Source organism: Talpa europaea (genome assembly GCF_964194135.1).
Source record: "Talpa europaea genome assembly, chromosome: 16".
Lineage (NCBI taxonomy): Eukaryota > Metazoa > Chordata > Mammalia > Eulipotyphla > Talpidae > Talpa > Talpa europaea.
In genome coordinates this window covers 45,071,064-45,095,118 of record NC_140084.1, presented here as the reverse complement: position 1 = coordinate 45,095,118, position 24,055 = coordinate 45,071,064, and the positions used below count along the sequence as shown (strand labels likewise).

Here is a 24,055-nt window from a genome sequence, read left to right as displayed (position 1 = left end):
ATGCTGGAACGAAGGGCGTTGCTATGGCAACGGGAGGCAGGGCCTGGGGGGGGGACCGGGCCCGGGCTGGGGCTGGGGGGGCCGGCGGTGGCTGTGGCGGGGCGATGGCGGAGCGCGGCCCGGCCTTCTGCGGCCTCTACGACACATCTTCGCTGCTTCAGTACTGCAACGGTGAGACCCCTCCTCAGTTGCTATCCTGGCCCCGACCAGGGCGGGACCCGGCTCCTGCTGCCCCAGCCTCCTCCTTCCAAGTCCCCATCCTCATCCCTTTCTGAAGATCCTGACCCCCCATCCCTGCCCAGCAGGACCCTGACCTCCAGATCAAGGTCCCCTCTGCCCCTATCCCTGATCCCTATGCCCCACCCGCTGGGACCCGCCTCTCTTTCTAAGGTGGCTGGGAACCTTCTGGAGGAGATTGGGGCTGGAAGGGGGGGGGGAGTCCTGGGAGCCAGCTGGGCCTGGAACTCTCCCTTCCCTAGCCCATCTTAAGCCTCTGGGACCCACCCCCTTCTCCCTGGTAGAGGAACTGACAGATTTGGGGGGGATGTGATGGTGTTGGCTTAGCCCCTGGTGAGGGAGTGGGTAGGGTGACCAGAGGCCTTGGCTTCCACTATACCCCTCAAATCCTTAGACCCCATCCCTCCTATCCATTAGGACCCATCCCTTCTCCTCACACAAATGGGTATGATACCAGAAGGGCCTCTGTGCATGTTAGGCCCAGATAGGGGAGCTGGAGGCAGAGGGGAGGGGAGACTGGAGGAGAAGGGGGAAGTGGAGGCTGACTCTGGGCAAAAAATCTGAGGGAGGGGAATGGTTGGGAGGGTGCATGGGGGATGGGGTGGGCCTGTCATGGCTCAGACTGGCCTCTCTGAGTGGGGGCTGGTCAAGGTGAAAGCTGCTCCATTTGGGGAGGTCATGAAAGGGACTGTCTTCCAGTTTGAGGGGGGTCACTTCCCTGAGCATACACCCCAATATCAGGCACCACCGAGTTTGATCCTGGACCACTAAGGCAGGGCGACAGGGTGCCTGAGCCTGGTGGGGTACCTGTTCTGCTGTGTGTCCATGGCCGGGTCACGTCATCTCTCAGGATCTCAGCCCCCTCCTCCCCTTCCCCTCCTAAAATGGGTACAGTACCATAACTACCCAAGTGGCAGGGGGCATTGGGTTCCTTAATAATAGTCAATTACGTCCTGGATTTACCGAGCTTGTACCATGAACCCGGAAACGTGCTGAGTGTTTTGCGTGAACATGTAAGCACATGGCACATACGAGCTCGCTGTAACATGGCACTTTGGAGGGTGGTATTAATGGTAAGTAACTTGGTGACTTGTCCCTCCTACCCACCTCTCTGTGGTGTTACCTCTGGCGTGTCTTTACACATTCCCCACAAACTCCGACCTTAGTCTTAGTTTTCTCCTCTGCAAAATGTGATGCAAGCAGAATCCTGAGATCCCCTTCTCTTGAGTTCCAAGTCCTGATATCTCTTTCTGCGACCTCGGGAGGCCCCCACCTTCTTCTGCAGGACCTGGGAGGCGCTGGGTGGGGGGCAGGGCGGGTGAGGCCCCGCAGGCGATTGGACCTCGAGAGCGGGGGGGGGGGGGGGGGGGGAGGGACGGACAGCTGCACTGCGGAGCCGGGCGCGCGGGCGGACGGGCGGGGCGGCCTACGGACGCGGGATGACAGGTGCGACCTCCACGCCCCGTCCCTGTTAAAGCTACCATCTTCCCTTCCAGCGGGCTGGGAGCGAGGACTTCCTGGGTGGTTGCCAGCAATGAGTCTAGCCCGGGTGTGAGCGCGCGGGGAGGGGAGGGGAGCCACCTAGGTCCCTCGCCCCTCCCACTTTGGGAAAATGGGCTGGGGGGGTGGCAAAGGAGGAGTTATTTGGGCTGCACTCATGGACTGGAGAGGAGAGGGAGAACAGAATCTGCAGTGTGGGATACAGGAGCGGAACAAATAAGGGGAACAGAGGAGAGAAACTGCCCAGGGAAGAGAGTTTGGGTGTCAGGTGCTCTCGGGCATCTCCTTCCTTGGGTCTCCGGGGGCTGCGATTCGCTGCCTGCAATCCCTAAGTCGGCCGCCAGGGGTCGCGGCAGCTCTGTCCTTGCAGCTGGTTCTGGGGTCGAACCCGCCGGTGAGGAATGGCCAGGATAGGGACCAATCTAGACCTCGTAGAAAGTCTTAAAAACAGAGAGTGAGCATTAGTGACCGCAAAAAAAAAAAAATATATATATATATGCATTGGTTTTGGTCAGAGACGACCAATCAATTGCGGAACGCTGTTGCCACGCGACGCTGGTGTCCTCCCTGAAAGGCTGGTGTCAGTCATATGTAGCGTCTTAGTCATCGGCTCTTAGCACCCAAGTCCAGAGGTCTCGATGTGTAGAACGTCGATGGTGAGAGGGGAAGGGACTTCCCTACGGTCCCACCTCCAGGGCGCCGCGGCAGAGAGTGTGGGGGCCAGGCCTGAGCGACGTGGGGATTTCCTTCCTCCGGGAGCCCTCGCCTTCGGCCCGTCGCCAGGCGTCGGGGCCCCAGTTGCCCGCGAAGAAGGGGGCGCTTCCGGCCCCATTCAGACGCGGGGCGCCGAGAGGGACCCCTCGGGGCTGGAGCTCCCGGGTGCCCCCTGAGCCGGGCTCCCCTGACTTGCAGATGACAACTTGTCGGGCACCAGCGGCATGGAGGTGGACGACCGCGTGTCGGCGCTGGAGCAGCGGCTGCAGCTGCAGGAGGACGAGCTGGCGGTGCTGAAGGCGGCGCTGGCTGACGCGCTGCGTCGCCTGCGGGCGTGCGAGGAGCAGGGCGCGGCGCTGCGCGCGCGGGGCACCCCCAAGGGCCGGGCGCCTCCGCGTCTGGGCACCACGGCCTCGGGTATTCGCCCCCGGCGGAGGGCGGGCTGAGGTGGGGAGCGGCCGGGGCCCGATCTCACGTTCACCCCGTGCTGTCCTCTGACCCTGCCCCTGCAGTGTGCCAGCTCCTGAAAGGCCTTCCCACCAGGACGCCCCTCAATGGCGCGGGCCCCCCGCGGCGCGTGGGCGGCTATGCCACGTCCCCATCGTCCCCCAAGAAGGAGCCGACGGCCGGGCGCAGGTGAGACGCGGGAGGCGGGTCCCCATCCTCCGCCAAGGCCGTGTGGGCGACGGGGGGTGTTTTCCACGCGGAGAGGAGGGGGCGCCCGTGCCCGAACGGCCGCGGAAGAAGCCCCGAGGTGTTCGCCCGCGCCCCGCAGGCGCCCCCTCAGTCTGCCCTCCTCTTGGCAGTGCCCGCCGCTACCTGTCGCCTGAGCGCCTCGCCTCGGTGCGCCGCGAGGACCCCCGCAGCCGCACCACATCCTCCAGCAGCAACTGTAGCGCCAAAAAGGAAGGGTGAGTGACCAAGGCGAGGGCGTGGCACAGAGGACGGGGCCAGGACCCCAGGCAGGCATGGGCGAGGATGGGAAATCCCGGGGGATCCCCCGCCCAGGCCACGAGGTGACCATCTCGAGCGGGGACTTGGAGGGGCCCTCGTGAGACCACACGAGGCGGTGACGCCCGGGAAAGGCGGAGCCGGCCTCTGGAGGCGTGTGGTCGGGCCTCTAGGTGCTGCGGTCTGGGGGGACCGGAGTAGAAGTCAAGGTTTGCGGGCGCGGCCACAGAGGTCTCCCTGGACTCTCAGGAGCGCGCCCAGGGCGGGAGCCGCAGGGAAGCGCACGAGTGGAATTTGAGCGCGTGGACAGGGTTAGCCCGGGCAGGGTCGGCTGGGGCCAGGCGGGGGCTTGTCCAAGCCAGAGGCCGCGTGGAGGTGCCCGACAGTGATTGACGGGAAGTGGGCGTGGTTTAGGTGTTGGGCGTGGTCATGGTGGGCGGGACTAAATCTCAAGAGGCGGAGTCAACCTGCAGGCCCGGCCGCCGGGGACTGGGTCACGTGAAAGTGGTCGTGGTCAACTGCCGGGAGGGGCCCGCGGCGGGAAGAAGGGCCCCGGGGAAGCGGGGAGGCGGTCAGCTATCTGGAGCGTGAGTCAGCTCCGGGCCAGCTCTGGAGAGGTGGGTGTGAGCAGAATGCTGGGCGGGGCCAGCCCGGGGGCGGGGCCAGCGCCCGGAGGCGGGGCCTCCGCGCGGACGGAAGCCCTGAGTGGCAGGCCCGCGGCGGTGGGCGTGGCCAGGGCGCGAGCCCCGCGCGCTTCGCCCCGACTCCTGCGACTTCGCGCGGAGCAGCGGGCACTTGCGCGTCCGCGCGCCCCGCGTTCCTCCCGGCGCTCTCGGCGAATGAGCCAATCAATTCCTCGCGAACCCCCGCCCCGCCAGGTAGAATCTCTTCTCCCCCATTTTGCAAATGAGGAAACGAGACAGAAGTTGGGCAACTCGTTCCCACAGCTAGGAAGTGGCCAAGCCGGGATTTGAACTTGGCAGACACGCCCCTGAGCCCGGGTTTCCAACCACACTCTCGCCCACCCCCTGTGCGCGCCTGGTGTCAGCACCCCACGACCCGGGACCAGACACCCCGTGCGACCCTCCGGCTCCCGGGTCGGCCGCCGTGGGCGGGGCGGGGCGCGGCGGCGCGGGCGCCTCCCAGGGCCGGAAGCGGCGGAGCCGGTCCGGGCTCCACCCCCGGCCCCGAAGCTCCGCCGGCCGCCGCCATGAGTAGCTTTGGAGCTGGGTGAGACCCTCTCGCAGACCCTCTCGCAGACCCCCTCCCCTCTGCGCGCCCTAGACTTGGGCCCCAGGTCTCCCGCTCGCCAGGGCCCCAGCCCCGCGAGCAGCACCCCATTCCGCCGGCGGAGGAAACGTGGAGACACACCCCTTCCTTAAGCATTCTCCTCTTGCTGCTTGAAGTCTGGGACTCCGTGGGACCGGGGTGGGGAACGGCGGGAGAGCCGTGCTGATTAGGAGGGAAGGGTCCCTGGCGACTCCCCTCTTCCAGGATGGCGTTCCTGCAACTTCGTGCTGTGTGATCTTTGGCGATCACTGCCTCTCTGGGCCTGTGTCTTAGGCTCTGCAAGATCAACCGAGCAAAGCACACGGCCTGCAGAGAGGCAGCGCTCCGCTCTTACGCGGCCCGCAATGTTCATCTGAGACCTCCGGGGAGCGGTGGGGTGGGGGAGTAGAGTCTCCCCTTTTCCTACTTGTCTGCTAATTAGGGCGCTTTTTTTTTTTTTTTTTGGTCCTATCCTGACAGCAAAACCAAAGAAGTTATCTTCAGCATGGGTAAGCGGGGAGAGTTGGGTGGGACTTGGTTGGGGGACTTGCTGGGGTGAGAGGGTGGAGCTGGAGGCCAGGAGACCTGGCTGTTGGCCTTTGCGTCTCCTGCCTCAGTTTCCCCACCTATTAAAAAAAAAAAAGAAACCTAAAGGAAAGAGGAAATAGAGAGGCGGAGTGGTATTAACACTTGATCTCTGGGGGTGTCCCAGCAGAGGAGGGCTCCGTGAAAATGTTCCTGAGGGGCCGCCCTGTGCCCATGCTAATCCCAGATGAGCTGGCGCCCACCTACAGCCTGGACACGCGCTCTGAGCTGCCTTCCTGCCGCCTCAAGCTGGACTGGGTGTATCCTTTTGCTCTAATCCCTTTTTACCCTGCCCGCATTCCCTGGTCCCCCGTCGGGAAGGGACAATAGTTCTCCCCTGGGGAAGTCAGCAGGAGGGAGGGGCTTTGTACAGAAGGTGGGACTGGCTGGGCTTATGTGGCCCAAAGGGTGTACAGCACCCTGGAGTCTGCTGGGTGCAGAGGAAAGCATTTTCACTGGAAGGACCTTTCATGAAGCATTAGAACAGCAAATGTTTGCTCAGTGCCTTCCATATGTCAAGAGTCTCTTCCACATGTGGACTCTGGCTTTCTAAAAGGAGGAGGTGGAAGATAACACAGAAGCCAGTGTTACATAAACAAGATCTTGCTGTGAAGTCCTCAGTGCTGGGAATACAGTAACCTGAGCTCCTGGGAGGGGAGTAATTGGACTTCTCTGATGGGGGGACTTCTCTGATGGGGTCACATTTGAGTGGAGAACTGAACAATAAATAGGAAGGAGCCAGCATGGAAGCACTTAGAAGAGTGTTCCAGATGACAAGCAGGCTCAGACCAGAGTGAGCTCTGTGTAGTTGAGAAACAAGTTGATCATGATTAAGCACCATATCTTTGGTTGAAACCGCAGCTCCACCTGACTAGCTGTGTGACCCTGGACGAGTCACCTTGCTGCTCTGGGCTTCTGTTTTCGCCTCTGAAAAATGGGTTTTTTGATCTCAGAGTCATAGAATCAGGAAACAGTGGAGCAAGGTACTGAGCTCATAATCCTTACCCTATAAACAAGGACTGATAAAATCATAATTTTTATTGCGCAGTTACTACATGCTCGGCATGGTTCTAAGTTCCGTCATGCACAAATACAGTGGATGATAAGATCCTTGCCTTTGTGTAACTAAGAAAGTACTTTTACAGCTAGTGGCCTCCAAGGCCTGCAGGTTGGGAATTTCACTTTCCAGATAGGAAATGCAGGACAAGAAAAGGGGCTCAGGCCGGTCTCAGGGAGTCAGAGATCTGAGGCATGAACCCTGACACTGGATCCCCAGCTTTTTCCAAAAAGCCCTCTGTGTCCCTGTCTTCTGCTCTTTGCCTTGGTTTCAGCTCTGGCAGAGGCAGGGATGTCAGTGAAATGGCTTGGCCTTCTTCGGGGTGAGAACCTCCTTGAGGCAACAGGGAACACTCTCGGGAATCGAGGAATGCCAGGCAGTGATGTCAGGCAGGATCAGAGGAGGCGCAGCCAGGACTGCCAGCGTCACTGGGCCCGAGTCCCCCGCTTTAGAATGCTTCGGGCGGCACTGTAACCACAAGTCAGGTCCACATACTGCTGTCCAGTCCATTGTGCTGTGGACAAAGGCCAGGGACCCAGGAGGTCACCGTGACAGTGTCTGCCTGTACCCTGGGCTCACAGTGCAGTGTGGAAAGACCTCAACAGTGACAACTCAGAGTGGGCAAGGCTGGCATGAGGGAACTTGGAGGGGTCAGGGAGGGCTTCCCAGAGGAAGAGTTAATGGAAGCAAGCAGAACAGCCCTCAGCTGCTCTGGAACTCAGTCTCTTTAGGGCCGCTTAACAATTAGACCAGATAGACCAGATAATTATTAAGTGGGATGAGTCTGGTGGACAGAGTGAGTCTGAGGGCTGCTTGGAGGTGACTGGTAGTTGAGAAAGGTGGCAGGTGAAGTGAACTAGGCAAAGGAGAAGATTAGTGCCAAGGCCTAGAGTGGCAGTAATGGTGTTGGCATTTGGAAGAACTTCAAGGTCAGAGTAAGGGAGGGCAGGAGCCCTCTTAAGACCAGAAAGGGGTCATGCAGGCCAGTGGGAGGAGTTTGGTCTTTCTCCCTGGAGCACTTCCGACACAGAAAGTTCTCACTTCCTCATCTGAAGGGGGGTTGGGGGGTCATATTGAACTCACGAGTCTGCTTGTGACCTGGTCACAAGCAGGAATCCAGCAGGAAACAAAACAGATGAAGATTTGCCAATAGCTAGCGGGCAGGTAGTTACGAGTGGGCTGCAGAGTGGAAGGGCCAGCGGCAGTGAGGGTCATGCTTTTGCAGTTTTATTTTTTTTAATTTATTTATTTATGCATACAAGAGCCAGGGTGCAGGCCAGAGGTGCCTGGGGTGAGAGGATTCACCAGAGACAGAGTGGGGAGCAGAACAGGCGGATCTACTGAAATCCACTGCTGAGGGGAGCAGCGGGGAGACAGGAGGGGTCTGCTGAGCCATGTGGCTCAGCTCCCTGGCCAGGGATCGAACTGCTACAGTGGCTGCGTAGCTTCATAGGTACTGAGACCTGACCCCTTGTGCCACCAGGAGGCCCCCTTTGCAGTTTTAGATGGCGTAGGCAGGGAAGGCCTGTCTCAGGAGCTGAGTTGAGCAGAAGCCTGCAGGGGGCGATGATGGGCGGAGTATTCAAGTGGAGGGAAGGGCCAGTGCAAAGGTGAGGACCCTAAAGTAATGGGAGCTGAGCAGGTACTAGGTAAGTGAGGCGCCAGGGCCCAGATCAGGCCAGGCCTCCTGCCTGGGCTTTGTAAGGACTTTGGGTTTTGCTCCCCCTGCTGTAGGAGCCCTGCCAGAGTTCTGAGTTCCGAGCCCAGCCAAGAGCTGACTTAGGTGTTAATGGATTTTAACTTAGGTGTTAATAGATTCCTGGGGGGAGGGGAGTGGACAGGAGATTCGTTTCCTGTGGCTGATGTGACAAACTACCACCGACATGCTGACTGCGAAGGAACATTTTCTCACCCCTTTCTGGCCACTGGAAATCCAAAATCAAGGTGCAGGCTGGGCCACGCCTCCATCTGAGAAGCCATGCCCCAGAGGCCTCACCTCCCTGCAGAGGTTCTGGGAGAGAATTTGTTCCCTCTCTTTCCTCCCAGCTTTTGGCCGCTGGCAACCCTTAGGGTTTGTGTGGCTTTGACATGGCCTTCTCCATCTGCAGACTCCTGTCCAGAGGGGGTCACATTCACCGGTGCCATGGGTCGATATCCTGGTGGACATACTCAGCCACCACAGGGGCGGGAGTGGGACAGGAGAAGACAGCCGCTGGGCTTGGCGGCCCGTCCTCTGGTGCAGTGCTGTACAGGCTCCTTAACCGGCCTGGGCATCTCCAGCTACGGCTACCGTGGCCGAGACTGCCGGGCCAACCTTTACTTGCTGCCCACGGGGGAGATCGTGTACTTCGTGGCCTCTGTGGCCGTGCTGTACAGCGTGGAGGAGCAGAGGCAGCGGCACTACCTGGGACACAACGATGACATCAAATGGTAAGGCCTGGGAGGGCCCCCGCCCCCCAATGCTCAGATCCCCTTCTTAGGGGATGATAGGGCGGGGCCAGACCATCACTGACCTGCAGGCTGGATTCAGGAACACAGAGTGGATTGATTATGTTTTACATGGTGAAGTCCTTTGCTTGGTTTTTCACTGCTTTTGAACAACTGAGCTGACAACGCCCCTGACCATCCATCTAGTTGGGGAGCCAGGTGGTGGCAGCTCCCATAAACGGCTGTTCTTTCCTGCCCACCATGTATGGTACAGGTCTGAGCCCTGTGGGCATTTGTGTTTGAGGCTCCGGGCCCGAGTCTTGCTTTTGAATGGGGGTACCCCCTTGTTGCGACCGAAGGACTAATATTTACTGACTCACTCAGTCAGCTACTGGGATGGCTAACCAAGCTTCCTGGCTGGGACCTGCTGCAGATGTGGACCTGGGGGGCAGGGAGCCCCCTCCTCCCACTGAGCCCTGTCTGTCTTCTCTCTACCCAGCCTGGCTGTGCACCCTGACATGGTCACCATCGCCACCGGGCAGGTGGCGGGCACCACTAAGGAAGGAAAGGTAACCGAGTGGGGGAGGGGCAGGACTGGGAGGCCAGATTGGCAGTGAAGGCGCAGGCCCTTTGGCCCCCCGAGTGACCCTAGTGACAGCCCTCTCTTTTTCCCCCTCCCCGCAGCCGCTGCCACCCCACGTGCGCGTCTGGGACTCAGTTTCCCTCTCCACCTTACATGTGCTGGGCCTGGGGGTGTTTGACAGAGCCGTGTGCTGTGTGGGCTTTTCCAAATCTGTAAGTCCTCTGCCAGCCCTCACCTGCCCGCTCCCCCTCACCACCTAAATCAGGAGCATCTTCCCACCCGCCCCTTGGGGTGGAGACCACGCCCTCGTGGTGACATCACGCGGGAGACCACGCCCTCCACCCCTGCCGAATTCCTCGCATTGGGGGCTGGGATCCTGGTCTTGTGGCTTTACAGACCTGCTTTGTTAGCCCTCAGGAGGGGGCCTCCTGTCCCCATCTACCCCCAGACAAGCTCCTCATTGTTTCCTTGTTCTGGATCACTTTATGCTTGGTGGATTATTTTTCCCACCGCCTTTCATTCTTTATCCATAAAGACCCTTACCCCTTAAGGATCCCTTAAGCCAGGCTGGAGGCCCATGCTGCGCCTTGTGCCATCCCAGATGGGTGTTGGCAGGTCTGGCGAGATAAGTATAGAAATCCAGAGTAAGCCTTTAGGAATTTGTAGAGCAATTTGACATTCTTCCAACAGCCAAGTGTGTGATTGATGTGCTTTTTTTCTTTTTCTAATCCTGGTTTACATTTTTATCGTATTTTACCCCAGTGTTGTTCTACAGCAGATTGGGGAATGAAAAAACAACCAATCCTCCCACAGATAGCTGAAAAAGCATTGGAGGAGAGCTTTGTAGGTTTCCTGAGAACTTCAGGAGGCATTTCATAACTTTTGGGGGGAAGGAGAGATCTTCTGGCCAAAGTATGTGGGGAGGGGAAATAAAAAAAACCTTGCAAAATCAAACTTAACTTTTGTTTAACTAAAGGTATAAAAAAAATGTCAACCTTATTAGTTGTTTAATTTCATGTATATAAAAGTCATTCCATTTGAAAGTGCAGATCAGATGGTCTTGGCAAGAATTCCTGGCTGGGTAGCGGCAGAAAACTTGCAACTGAGCTTCTTAGGGACCGATCATTTCAAAAGGCAAATTATAAAGAACGTTTCAAAATTATGCCTATGGTTCATAGATGATGAGTATATTTTAATGTGTTTTATATGATGTGGGCCAGAGCCTTTGAAAGTCTTAAAACAGACCTTAGTCGAAAGTGTTTCCACTGGGGGGGAGTGTGTGTGTGTGTGTGTGTCTGGGAGTGATCCTGACCTCACTCCTCTACCTCTTCTTTTTTCCTCCTAGAATGGAGGCAACCTGCTCTGTGCAGTGGATGAATCCAACGAGCACATACTCTCCGTGTGGGACTGGGCCAAGGAGACCAAGATGGTGGATAGCAAGGTGGGGTGATGAATCTCATCTCCTCTCCTTGGGGTGCCCTATAGGACTTGCTGGATGTCAGTGTTAGGCGTTAAAAATCAGGTAGACCCACCTGCAAGTCCTGGATTTGCAATTTGGTGACTGTGATTTTGGAAAAGTGGTTCACTCTCTCGGAACCTCAGTTGGTTCGTGTGTAAAATGGGGATAATGGTAGCATCTTCCGTTTGGGGCCTTGGTTTTGATGTTGGAATATGGGGTGGGTGGACCAGGACCAACTTGAAAGGTTGGCACAAGGTGGCTACAGACTCTAGGGGCCTCCCTGCTGGCGCAAGGGGTTAAGATACAGACTCTATAGTCCTACAGTGTCCAAGACAGACTTGGACATGTGTCTCTGGGAAGTCACCTGTCTTACAGATGAGCAACCTGGGCCTAGTGGGTTGTAAAAATACTTTCTCAGATCATAGGCCATTCTGGGTTGGGGGCAAGAGGCCTAGGCTTTGAATGTGGGCCCTCTGTTTGGGGAAGAAGAGTTGAAAGGCTGGGCTCTGGAATCAGAGCTAGGTGAGCTGATTCTGGAATTTTTTTTAAAAAATACATTTTTTTTAAGGTTTTTTTTTATTTATTTATGCATATAAGAGCTGGGTACAGGCCAGAGGTGTGGGGTGGCAGGGGCGGCGGGGTAAGAGGAGTCACCAGAGGCAGAGTGGGGAACAGAACAGACAGATCCACTGAAATACACTGCTGAGGGGGCCAGCGGGGAGACAGGAGAGGTCTGCTGTGCCATGCGGATAGCTCCCTGGCCAGGGATCGAACTTGTGCTGCAGAGGCTGCGGACAGCTTCATAGGTTGCATCTTAACCCCTTGCACCACCAGGGAGGCGCTGATTCTGGATTCTTTCTAGCTGTGTGGCTTTAGGCAAATGACTTCCCCTCTCTGAGTATCATTTCTTCATCTATAATAGGGGGATACTAATGAGACTTATCCTTCAGGGTGTTATGAGGTTAAATAAGCTTATGGATGTCAAGTGCTGAGCTCAGTGCATGGTGTAGGTTTGGGACTGTCCAAGTGTCTGCTGTATATATATATTAATGATGAAGCCATTAATGTCTCACTGACTGGCCCTGTACTTAAGTTTTCCTGTATAGGAAAGATAACATATATATAGTGGGCGTGACAGTGTGTGAGTAATGTGCAGTATGTGTTTTCTATGTAGAGATACTAGATGTAAAGTATATAGTTAAGTATACAGAGAGTTGTGCAGCGCACACCCCCTACCACTGTATCGGGCAGTCCTACATGGGATTGGGTGGTGACCCTGGTGGTTTTGAGGTCCTCAATTCAGAATCTCCTCCACTCCCCAAAGTGCTCCAATGAGGCGGTGCTGGTGGCCACCTTCCACCCCACAGACCCCACCATGATCATCACCTGTGGGAAATCCCATGTCTACTTTTGGAACCTGGATGGGGGCAGCTTGAGCAAGAAGCAGGGCCTCTTTGAGGTGAGTGTCAAGAGGGCAGGAGCACCAAGGCGAACAAGTCCCCCTGAAGGTGTTGGATGCTGGGATGTTGCCTGTGGGGTTTAATTTTCTTATCCAAAGGGAATAATCCACTTTAACTCTCTGAAGTTGTGAATATTCAGTGGGATGAAGAGTGTAGCAGCTCCTAGCAAATAGTAAATGCTCAATAAATGTCGTTGTTGGTATTATGAGTTAACAGCTCACAGGCGTCCTGACTGAGAAAGATGAGCACTGAGACCAAAAGCAGCAGGAAGTGGAAGACCTGGGGTAGAAGATGCAGGAGCAAACCAGATAGGGCCCCCCTGCTTTTTTGAGGCCCTGAAGGGAGCCCCCCAAGAAGTTCAAGCATAGACAGATGAGTTGGAGATTCTGAGTAAGGGTGGGCTAGGCAGGGCTGACAGACAGGGGCAGGGGTGGAGAGGAGAACCCAAGGGGGTGACAGCAGGGGGAATCAGAGACAGAGTTGGGGCGGAAGTCAGGGAGGGGAGAGGAGGCAGGAATTGTGTCCAGGGGTGGGGAGGGGGACAGTGTGGTCACAAACTCTCTATGTATTAGGATTGGAGGTGTAGGTGTTCTACGCAGGGCTCACCCCCAAACATGGCAGGGACCCCCAGATCATGGTTGATGAGCTCTTAGTAGACACCCTGCTTCAGGACTCTGACACTTTCCCTTTCTCCCTCACTGCAGAAACACGAGAAACCGAAGTACGTGCTGTGTGTGACCTTCTTGGAGGGTGGCGATGTGGTCACCGGGGACTCTGGGGGGAATCTCTATGTCTGGGGCAAAGGTCAGTGTCACCCCACCTGTTGGGGTCCCAACTCTGTCCTCCTTTACCCCCTTTGGCTCTGCTCCCTTCCTCTGACGTTACGTGGGATGTGTGCCCAGTAGGCGAATTCCTTACTTGTCCGATTCCAACACCCCCTCAAAGCTCAGCTTCAATATCCACAGCTCCATGAAATGTTATTCCCCACCCTTGATCTCTGCAATTCCCGTGGTAGGGATCAAATTGGAACTATAAATGAATGTGTTAGCACAGTGGATGGATGGATGGATGGATGGATGGATGGATGGATGGATGGATAGAGAGAGAGGTGGTTATCCTCAGAGCAGTGAAGAAATGATGAAGGGGTTGTCTTAGTCATGAACAGAAGAACAAGTAGGTGAATATGGTCTCTCCCTTAATGAGTGGGCAATTAGGGAAATAACAATTCAATAAATGGTTGTCCCCCAAATGGATGACTTCAATAAATAGATCTTTTCCCAGGCCGTAGACCTACGAGTGATGAATACATGGGTGAGTGAATGAGTTTCCTCACCGAGTCACAGGTCCACATCATAGTTTAGTTAGTTCTTCGTACCACACGAATGCGTTGGCTGAGATGACAGTTTGAGCAGGTGTAGTGGGAGGGGCACAGATTTGGAAGTTGGACAGACTTGGGACAGGTGTCAACAGAGCTGTGTGTTCTCTGGCCTTGGAAGAGTCATGCTTCTGAGACTCAGCTGCTCCATCTGTAAAATGGGTTAATATCATTGGGTTGTTTTGAACTTTTTTTGAGATGAGACGACTGAGGATAAGTGACAGTGTCTTTCCTAGCGGACTAAGCTCTCTGCGCGCAGAGTCTGGATCTTTTTCACTTCCTTAGCTCCAGTCTTACCATGGGGTCCAGCTCATGGAGTCTGGGTGTGGTGAAATGGTCTGAGTCCTTGACCCAGCCTCCTGCCTGCTCCCACAGCCCTCAATCTTGTCCCCCTCCACACCTCCCTCCAGCACCCCCTCCTTTCAGGTTGCTCTCAGAACCAAGTGTAAATCTGACTTTGTCCTTCCCGTGTTGAACGCTTCCATTACTCCCCAGTTCCCTCAGGACAAAGTCCACGCTCCTCACTGAGGCCTCTAAGACCCTGCATGATCTGACCCTGTCTTCTCTTGTCTCTTAATCATACCAGGTTTCTATTTGTTCCCTAAATAGTTCCACATTCTCTCCTACTCTCTGCCCTTTGTACACATTGTTCCTGCTGCTGGGGCACTTTTCTAACCTCTGTTGACCCAGCCCACTCTCAGTTAACGTTCAGATCCTTGCTCACCCAGCCCCTCCTCCAGGAAGCCCTCCCTGATCCACTAGTTTGGGTGTCCTCTGTGGGATCCCAGTTTCCTGAGTTTTGCCATCTTGGGTTGTTACTGACAGGTAGTGGGTCTGTGCCTGAAATTAGCCTGAAATGTGAGCCCCGAAGGGTACAATCTGAGGTAGTCAGCACTGTGTCCCCAGTACCATTCAGCATGAAGCTAGAACAAGAGTAAAAGTTAAATGGTTGCTGATTGGATGGGGTGATGGATGGGAAGGTTGAGCAATGAGTGGATAGATGGGTGAGTCCGTAGGGGACAGGGAAATAGGTGGGTGGAGAGGATGGCTTGTCTCGTGCATGGGTAGTTGGGTGCAAGAGAGTGAATGCGAGGATGAGAGGGGGTTGATGAGTGCATGGACAGACGGGTGGATCGGTGGACAGATGAGTAGGTGGGTGGAAAGACCAGTGGGTGGATGTACGAATGAATGGGCGGGTGGGAGGGTGAAAGGACGGATCGGATGGGTGCAGGTTAGTTGAGGTGGCGCGGTGGGTGGGTGACTGCATACTCGGGGAGATGGGTGGTAGGTGGCAGCATGGATAGAGGGAAGATGGGGAAATAGTTGAATATACACTTGAGAAAATCCCAAGGGCTTTCCGAGGTCAGTACAGGGGCTGCTTCCCTCGCTGACCTCTGCCCCTGCCTACCCGCAGGCGGGAACCGCATCACCCAGGCGGTGCTGGGCGCCCACGACGGCGGCGTGTTTGGGCTCTGCGCCCTGCGGGACGGGACGCTGGTGTCTGGAGGGGGCCGCGATCGGCGCGTGGTCCTCTGGGGTTCTGACTACAGCAAGCTGCAGGAGGTGGAGGTGAGCAGGGGGACACGCTCTCTGCACCCCACTTGGGCTCCTCCCGCTAGACCTTTCTCTCGCTGGTATGGTGTCCTAGCCCCACGCCCACCCGTGGGTGTCCCCCACTCATGTGCCCCCCAGGTCCCGGAAGACTTTGGCCCCGTGCGCACCGTGGCAGAGGGCCGGGGAGACACGCTCTATGTGGGGACCACCCGCAACTCCATCCTCCAGGGCTCCGTGCATCTGGGCTTCTCCCTGCTTGTCCAGGTGAGCGGCTCTTGGCCTCGGTTCTCTTCTCAGCGTCATCTGTCCTCTTCTCGCTCCTTCTCATCCTCTCCTGCCCATCCCTTTCCCTCTAACCCGGCATGCGCCACCGACGCTCCCTTTTCCTGCTTCCTCTCCATCGCCCCCGCCCCGCCTCAGAATCCCCCTCCCAGAACTTCCTACTGTCCAGCAACCAACCCCACTGCTGCTGTGCTCCCCTGCCCCTCTGAGCAGAGCAGCGCCCATCTGTGGGTGCCCTGGCAGGTGCTCCACAGGCCATCCCTCCCCAGTTTCCAGTTCCAAAGATCTGGGCAGACTCCCTGGAGTCTGCCTCTTTTCTTGCAGTTCAAATGCCCACTCCTCCCTCCTCGAGGACCAAAACTACCCTCCCACCCAATGAAAAAACCCACCCACCGAGAGGTCATGTAGCACGGTGGTTAGGAGTGTGGATGCTGGAGCGTGACCACCTGGGATCCAGCCACACCCTGCCACTCATTAGCTGTGTGATATGAGGCAAGTGAATAACCTCTTTGTGCCTCTATGAAATAGGAGAGTACCAGGGCTGAGCTCTTGGGGTTTGGTGAGGATTCCATGGGTTCACATGCAGCATGCAGAACAGCGCCTGGTGCACAGGAAGTGCCAGAAAGTCTCCCTGCCCAGAAACCCTCCCCTTGCCTCACCCTCTCCATGCCTTTCCCCCCTGCCAGCCTCACAGAAATCCCAGAGGCTGCCCCTCTGGTTCTAGTTTCCGCAGGGAGCAGGTGAAGGATAACAAGGGCTACAGGGACTTTGCATGTGTTCCAAAAGGGGACCTTGGAAACCTCTAGTATTACCATTGTTACATGTTACTGAGTCGATCACTAACATATTGACATACACGATCTGTGTAATGCTGATGTGTAACATCGGTGTATTGTTGGGGTTATATGAGCTAACAGTCATCATGCTCCTATCAGTTATACTGGATTTTAGTGTTCTTTATGATTAATAATATATTAATAATTATAATATACAATAATATAAATAATGCATTAATAATATACATGTATATAGTACATGTTAATAATTACAGCCCCTCCCATCTGGCGAGCCCTTTTTCTGTATTGGCCACTGTATTCCTTCCCTCCATGATTTGAGTGAGTACAGCCACCCATGAGACACACACACTGACTAGCCCCATTCCACAGAAGAGTAAACTAGGCCCCAGGAGAAGTCACCTGCCCAGACAAGGGCATGTCGTCTGCAGGAGTGAGCTGAAGCCAGACCGCCGGGCTAGTGCCCACATGGGTCCCCTGTGACTCTCAAGGTCAAGCTCCTACCCATACTGCTCTTGGGCCTTCCACTGTGCAAACTGGGGAGCAGAGCTGGTGGAGGGGTGCGGACCAGGCTCACACACCACAGCAGGGGGCTGCGTAAGCTCAGCCTCCCTCAGATGCGTCACGGAAACTGTGTTCTAATTTCTAGCATCAGCTTGTGGGGTAAAGGGCCGGGATTCCTGGTCTCCATGCTGCCATCTCCCCTTTTCGCCAGGGTCACGTGGAAGAGCTGTGGGGCCTGGCTGCGCACCCCAGCCAGGCCCAGTTTGTGACGTGCGGGCAGGATAAACTGGTGCACTTGTGGAGCGCAGAGTCCCACCAGCCCCTGTGGAGCAGGAGCATTGAGGTATGCGGCTGGGCTCGATCTGGCTGTCTCGATTAGATGGAAACCACATCTGGGCTTTTTAATATATACATGTATGGTCTGTTTTTTTTTTTATTCAAAAGGGCAGACTTATTATAAAAAGGGAGGGAAGTAAAGGAGGCTTGCACAGACACAGTGGGCAGAAAGAGCTGCCCCTAAAAGGGACAGGTTTGTTAAAAAAGACACCTCCATAGCCACATCTGGGCAGCCTTGGGAGGAGAGCAGCCTCTGCTGCTTTGCAAAGGGAAAAAGTCGGCCAAGAGAAGCATCAGCACAGTCCCTGGCGGGCAGGAGGGCTGTCACATCCTGGCTTTTTTATTTTTTTATTGTTATTTTTTAAAGATTATTTATGCATATAAGAGCTGGGGTACAGGCCAGAGATGTGGGGGGGGGGGTGAGAGGATTCACCAGAGACAGAGTAGGGAACAGAACAGACAAACTAACTGAAACACACTGCTGAGGGGAGCAGCGGGCAAGCAGGAGAGGTCTGCTTCGCCATGTGGGTTGCTCCCTGGCCGGCCAGGGATTGAACCCATGCTGCAGAGGCTGCGGATTGCTTCATAGTGTGGTGCTTATTCCCTTATGCCACCAGGGAGGCCCCCATCCAGGGGTGCCTTTTTAAACAGAAGGCAATTTACTACAGGGAACTGGGACTCATTTGGAAGTAATGGGGAGCAGGTTCTCACCTAGAAGGAAGCCCAGAATACCACAGAATTGACTCCCTAGGGGAGCTGCTGCCTCTGCTGCAGTCAGCTAGGGAGTCAGGAACCGAGTTCGGGAAGAGGCAGATAATCCAGAAACCCAGAAGCTGTGGCCGCTGCACTGTTGACTGTAGAGCTACACTGTCCAATCCATGCAGCTGGTCAAACATAAATTAACTTTATTTATTAAAGTTGGTTTTTTGTTTGTTTTTCTTTCATAGAAGAAGTGGGGTATAGGGCAGAGGTGTAGAGAGAAGGAGGGTGAGATGATCCACCAGAGACAGAGTGGGGAGCAGAACAGGTGGAATGACTGAAATACACTGCTGAGGGGAACAGCGGGAAGACAGGAGAGGTCTGCTGCGCCATGTAGGTAGCTCCCTGGCCGAAGATCAAACTCAGGATACAGTAGTGATAGCCAACAGGGAGGCCCTCAAACTGAAATTAACTTTAAAATGCAAATATAATTAATGATTCAGGGCCTCCCTGATTGCACAAGGGATTAAAGTCTCAGTGCTATGAAGCTGTCACCAGCCACTGCAGCCTGAGTTCGATCCCCAGCTCTGTCTCTGGTGAATCCGATCACACCCCCCCCCCGCACCTCTGCCTACACAGTTCTTGTACGCATAAATAAATAAAATAAATCTTTGAAATAAAAAATTCAGCTGCTCAGTTGAACTAGCCACATTGCAAGGGGTTGGTAGCCACATGTGGCTAATGGCTTTCATATTGGAAAGTGCAGAAATAGAACATCTCCTTCATCATAGAAGGTTCTATTGGATTGTCTTGTTCTCAAACCACCCAGTGCTGGTGACATTTGCATTGACCAAAACCAAATACCCTGTGCCCTTGACTTCCATTGTGGCCAAGGCTAGTGATCACTCATGTGGCATTAACAGCAATCCCATTGCTTCATCACCCAGCTGGTCAGAAGAGGAGCCAGAAGCAGGGCTTCTGCTTCCTGCCTTCCAGAGCACACGAAAGTGCAACTGATTCCAAATCACAGTTGAACCTTAGCTGCAAGGGATTCTGGACATTATAGTTTCTAATCATCCCTGCCTGTGCAATGTGGGGAGATATGCCAGATCCCCCACATCACCCTTTAAGACTGCTTCAGGAACTCTCCAATACTGGAATAGTTAATGGCCTCTGAACTTTATGACTTGGGGCTGGTGTGCCCTGGAAATTGTCATAATCATATAGAAGGATCTTCATTCTGTCTCTCTTAATTGAAAACCTACTCTACGCCAGACCCTGTAGTTTTCTAGCTTTCCAGAGCATTTGAATCACCCAGGACATGTTCAAAACACATTATCCTGAGTGCCACACAGAGTCTGAATCAGGAGGCCTGAGTTTGGGAGCAGAAATCTGTAACTTGTAATGCACTCCCTTGGGTTTGGGCTTTTTTTTTTTTTTTTAAGATTTATTTATTAATGCATACAAGAACTGGGGGTGCAAGCCAGAGGTACAGGGGTGAGAGGATTCATCAGAGACAGAGTGGAGAGCAGAATACTGAAATACACTGCTGAGGGGGGGCAGCAGGCAAGACAAGAGAGGTCTGCAATGCCATGTGGGTAACTTCCCTGGCTGGGGATTGAACTCCTGCTGCAGTGGCTGCGGATAGCTTGATAGTGCCAAGCCTTAACCCCTTGTGCCATCAGGGAGACCCCTCCCTTTGGTTATTCTGAATTGTGATAACCCAGGCCCATACCCGGAAAAACCAGCTTAGTACTTCATTCAAATCAGCTATTTAACTCCTGCTCCTGCCTCCACAAGGCAGGAGGGATGACCCTCTTGGAAGTAGGGACCCTCTTGGATCCCCACTTGGAAAGAGGCTCAGAAAGGCACAACCCCATGTGCTAACTTTAATGAGTCCTTCCTTGCTGCAGGCTGTGTCACTAGCTCACCATGGGAAGGAGTCATTTATTTTTTTTTAAGATTTATTTATTTGTTTGTTTATTTGTTTGTTTGTTTGTTTGTTTATACAAGAACTTGGGTACAGGCCAGAGGTGTGGGGGTGGGTGAGAAGATTCACCAGAGACAGAGTGGGGAACAGGACAGGCAGACTGACTGAAATACACTGCTGAGGGGAGCAGCGGGCGAGTCAGGAGAGGTCTGCTGTGCCATGTGGGTTGCTCCCTGGCCGGCCAGAGATTGAACTCCTGCTACAGTGGCTTCGGATAGCGTTATAGGTTGTGTCTTAACCCCTTGCGCCACCAGGGAGGCCCCGGAAGGAGTCAGTTATAACAGTCCTGGCAGATGTGCTGGCTCTCCATTTGCCAGGCGCGGTCACCCAGGCTAGGGCAAGCGATGTTAGGAAAAGTCAGACCCACAGGTGGAAGCCAGACCTCACTGCATGTACTCTAGGGCCTGCAGGCTGACCAAGCCCTCAAAGTTGACACAGTGGTAGTACCCAGCACTGGTGTTAGATAAAGACGAGAGGAAGCAGGCACCGAGACACGCCTGGTGAAAAGCTGGTGCACTTGGCTGGCAAGTAGACAGGTTCTCTATATCAAGTCTTTTAAAAATACGAATACTGGGCCTCCCCTAGTGGCGCAGCGGTTGAGCGCTGGGTTGCGAGGCTGCCCGCAGCCTCTGCAGCACCAGTTCGATCCCCGGCCACCGGTGAGGGTCCCACAGAAAAAAAAAAAAATACGAATACCTTTTGTCCCAGCTGTCTCGCTACCTGAAGCAGTTGCCTTGGGTGAATAAAACCGGGGGAATGTAGACCAGGAGGAGAAGAAGATGCAGGATCCACAGTGACAGGAGTGTTTTCTCTTCGAGCTGACGTGTACAAGGAAAGGGAGCTGCTTTCAGGATGTCCGGAGCAGGGGGTTCCTGGAGGGCAGCAGGGGGAGGCTGAGAGTTGGCTCTGAGGCAGGGGGATAGCCAGATGGATAGGGGTGGCCCTCAGCACCCCCTCTTCTCTCCCTCCTCAGGACCCCGCCCGCTCTGCTGGCTTCCACCCCAGTGGCACAGTCCTGGCTGTAGGCACAGTGACTGGCAGGTAAAGCTGAGGAGGGCACTTGGGGGAGGGGGGCTTCTCTGCTCCCCAGAGAGGCTTGTCTTTTGACCACACACCTCTTACCCACTGCCCCGAAACCCAGATAATATTAATTTGGTGCGGCTTTTTATCTCCCTTGATCTCTGGAGTCAGCTTCCCAGATCTCTTTGGGGTCCCTCCCTCCCATGGCTGCCCCTCCCTACCAGATAAACTCACCCTTCCTCCCCCGGTGCCTTCCCCTTAAAGATGGCTGCTGCTGGACACGGACACCCACGACCTGGTGGCTATCCACACAGATGGCAATGAGCAGATCTCGGTGGTCAGCTTCTCCCCAGGTAAGGGGCGGGGCCCGGGACCCTGGAGAGGCGAGGCGGGAGCCACAGCGGGGGAAGGGGTGGCACCCATGCAGCCAGCCTGGGGGCGGGCCTAGGGCTGCAGCTGGGAAGGCGCTTGGGACTGCTGAGGGGTCTGGGCTAGTGGGGGTTTTAATCTGAGAGAGGAGGGGACCGAGCCAGGGTGTCTCCTCATAGCCCCCTCCCCCTCCCCCAGACGGGGCGTACCTGGCCGTGGGCTCCCACGACAACTTGGTGTACGTGTACACGGTGGACCAGGGCGGCCGCAAGGTCAGCCGCCTGGGCAAGTGCTCGGTGAGTGGGCAGTGGCCCCCAGCCCGCGCCGCCACCCTGTCCAGGGGGTGCAGAATTAACCAATTTTCTACCTCAAGGGAGCACAGCTTCAACACTCAACTGACTCTGCCCCGGTGGCCTCAAGGAGCCTTAGCCCCGCCCACACATTTACCCCCTCCTGTGTTCTAAGCCGCCCTTCGTGTAGCCCCGCCCCTGCCTTCTAAGCCCGCCCCCTCGTGTAGCCCCGCCCCTGCCTTCTAAGCCCGCCCCCTCGTGTAGCCCCGCCCCCACGTTCTAAGCGCACCCTCTGTGTGGCCCAGCCCTGCAGTCAAAGCCCGTCCCTCTGTGTCCAGCTCTGCCCACATGTTCCAAACTCCCTTGTGTCCAAGCCCCTTTTGTCTAGCCCCGCCCACCACAGTCTGGCCCCGCCCACGGTAGTCTGGCCTCACCCCCAGGCTCCAGAGGCCTGTGGATCCTGCATTTTAGCTCCCTTGTGTCTCACCCTATCCCTGTATTTTGCATTCCACCCAGCCTGACCTGGTCCCACGTCCTCCAGGGCTAACTCCACCTCTTCCCTCCCCCGCAGGGCCATTCCAGTTTCATCACCCACCTGGACTGGGCGCAGGACAGCAGCTGCTTTGTCACCAACTCCGGAGATTATGAGATTCTGTACTGTGAGTTCTCCAAGACCAAAAGACAATTCTCCTTCACCCCCACCCCCACCCTCACCATTCTCATTTGCGATTGGCAGGGGCTAGCTGGAATTCTGAGAAAGGAGGTGGGGGCTTCTTTGAGCTGTTGGGGCATTCAAGGCACTCTGCTCTGGCCCTGGTTTTCAGGGCCTGTTCCCATCGGTTGGTCTCCTGGCTTCTGATTTCCTCCCTGGTGGACCCCACTTTTAACCACTTCTTCCCTTTCCCGTTGGATGGGGTGCAGGTTTCTAAGCAGATCCCCTGCTCTGACATGGGGGTGTCACCACCCGGGACCCAGCTCCCTCAGACAGTACCCAGAGGTGTAGGCATTCAGCCCATTGTCTCATGCCCGTGTCCATTGTCTGTGAGAGGATGTATTCAGTCCATCCTTCTTTCCTCTCTGAAGCCCCCTCCTCATTTTCCATCCCAGGGGACCCTGCTGCCTGTAAGCAGATCACCAGTGCTGATGCTGTGAGGAATGTGGAATGGGCCACGGCTACTTGTGTCCTGGGGTTTGGAGTGTTTGGTAAGTTCTGAAATGGGGGTCTTACTGAGGATAAGAGTTCCAGAAACATCCCTGATTGGTGGTTTCCAGTGTCCTATTGGTTACCTCCAGGACAGGAAACTCCTTTACACACAGGGGCTGTGTTTGCATAAGAAAAGGGTAAGGTGAGAAGGCCTCTGAGGTCCTCTGGATAATGAAATGGGTGGTGACATCTGGCTCCAAGAGCCTCACTGACAGTGCCCTGGCCACCCATCGCAGCGAACACACACACTCCTTGAATACCTCTGTGCCCAGCCCAGGGCAGGGCAGTGCTGCCACATAGTGGTGACCATGACGGCCCATGCCATCATGGGACTCACAGTCCACTGGGAGAGACAGACCTGTCTCCAGACAAGTCACGCTGGGACAGAAAAGTCCAGAGGATCTTCTGGCCCTAGCCTGGAGAGAGTCAGGGAGGGCTTCCTGGAAGAAGGGACATTGAACTGGATCCAGTTCTACATTCCAGGGAGGTGAAGAAGCACACAATCTCTAGGGAATAATAGAATCTACAAAAACCCAGGGGTGACATAGACCTTGGTATTTGAGGAATCCAAGCAGGCAGAGAGGCTAAAGTACTACAGAGTTCAAGGGGAGCTTTGGTGAAGAGTTGCTGGAGTAGGGTGGAACCAGGCCGGGCAGAGCTTAGGGGTCATGTGAGAAGCTATGGAGCAGTAGGGGAGCAGGGTCAGATACACATTTGCAAAAGATCATTTCCCTTCCCAGATTAGACACGGTGAGAGGATAGCTGGGGCCTGCTCCTCTTGGGGGTCCCCAGTTGACATCTTAGCACCACCACATCCCTGTTGTCCACAGGCATCTGGTCTGAGGGAGCAGATGGCACGGACATCAACGCCGTGGCCCGCTCCCACGATGGGAAGCTGCTGGCTTCGGCTGATGATTTTGGCAAAGTCCACCTGTTTAGCTACCCCTGCTGTCAACCCCGAGTGAGTCCCCCGTGTTGGGGTGGGGCATGGGAGGACTGGCAGGGTGGCGGTAACAAGCAGCATTGGGGGCTGGGGGGCAAGATGGAGGCAGCCCTCTCCCAAAAGCATTTCTTAACCTGAAATGTGATTAATTTCAGAGTCTGTAGCGCTTACCCTCGCAGATTCTGCAATTCTGAGAGAACTTTGGTTTTTTTATCTGTATTAATTTAAATGGTCCTTGCGAGACACCTACTAGGTACCTGGGCACAGGGGATTCAGCAGAGAACAAGATAAAGGCCCTCCTCTCACCTTCTTCTTTCCCCATCACAGGCCCTCAGTCACAAATACGGTGGACACAGCAGCCATGTGACCAACGTGGCCTTCTTGTGGGATGACAGCATGGCCCTGACCACAGGGGGCAAAGACACCAGTGTGCTGCAGTGGCGGGTGGTCTGA

General features: G+C 55.4%; 1 protein-coding gene across 1 annotated transcript; it reads left to right on the top strand.

Annotated features, from left to right (window-relative positions):
• EML2 (EMAP like 2) lies at nt 1–24,055 on the top strand (the record flags this gene model as incomplete). The annotated part of the gene is given in 23 exon segments (XM_084257605.1): nt 1–46; nt 49–171; nt 2,650–2,868; nt 2,964–3,087; nt 3,258–3,362; nt 5,152–5,180; nt 5,387–5,516; nt 8,594–8,743; nt 9,240–9,309; nt 9,425–9,535; nt 10,669–10,764; nt 12,107–12,241; nt 12,947–13,046; nt 15,032–15,186; nt 15,310–15,435; nt 16,963–17,094; nt 20,750–20,817; nt 21,061–21,149; nt 21,364–21,461; nt 22,027–22,114; nt 22,563–22,658; nt 23,490–23,620; nt 23,930–24,055. Coding segments are annotated over 23 exon segments (2,547 nt in total).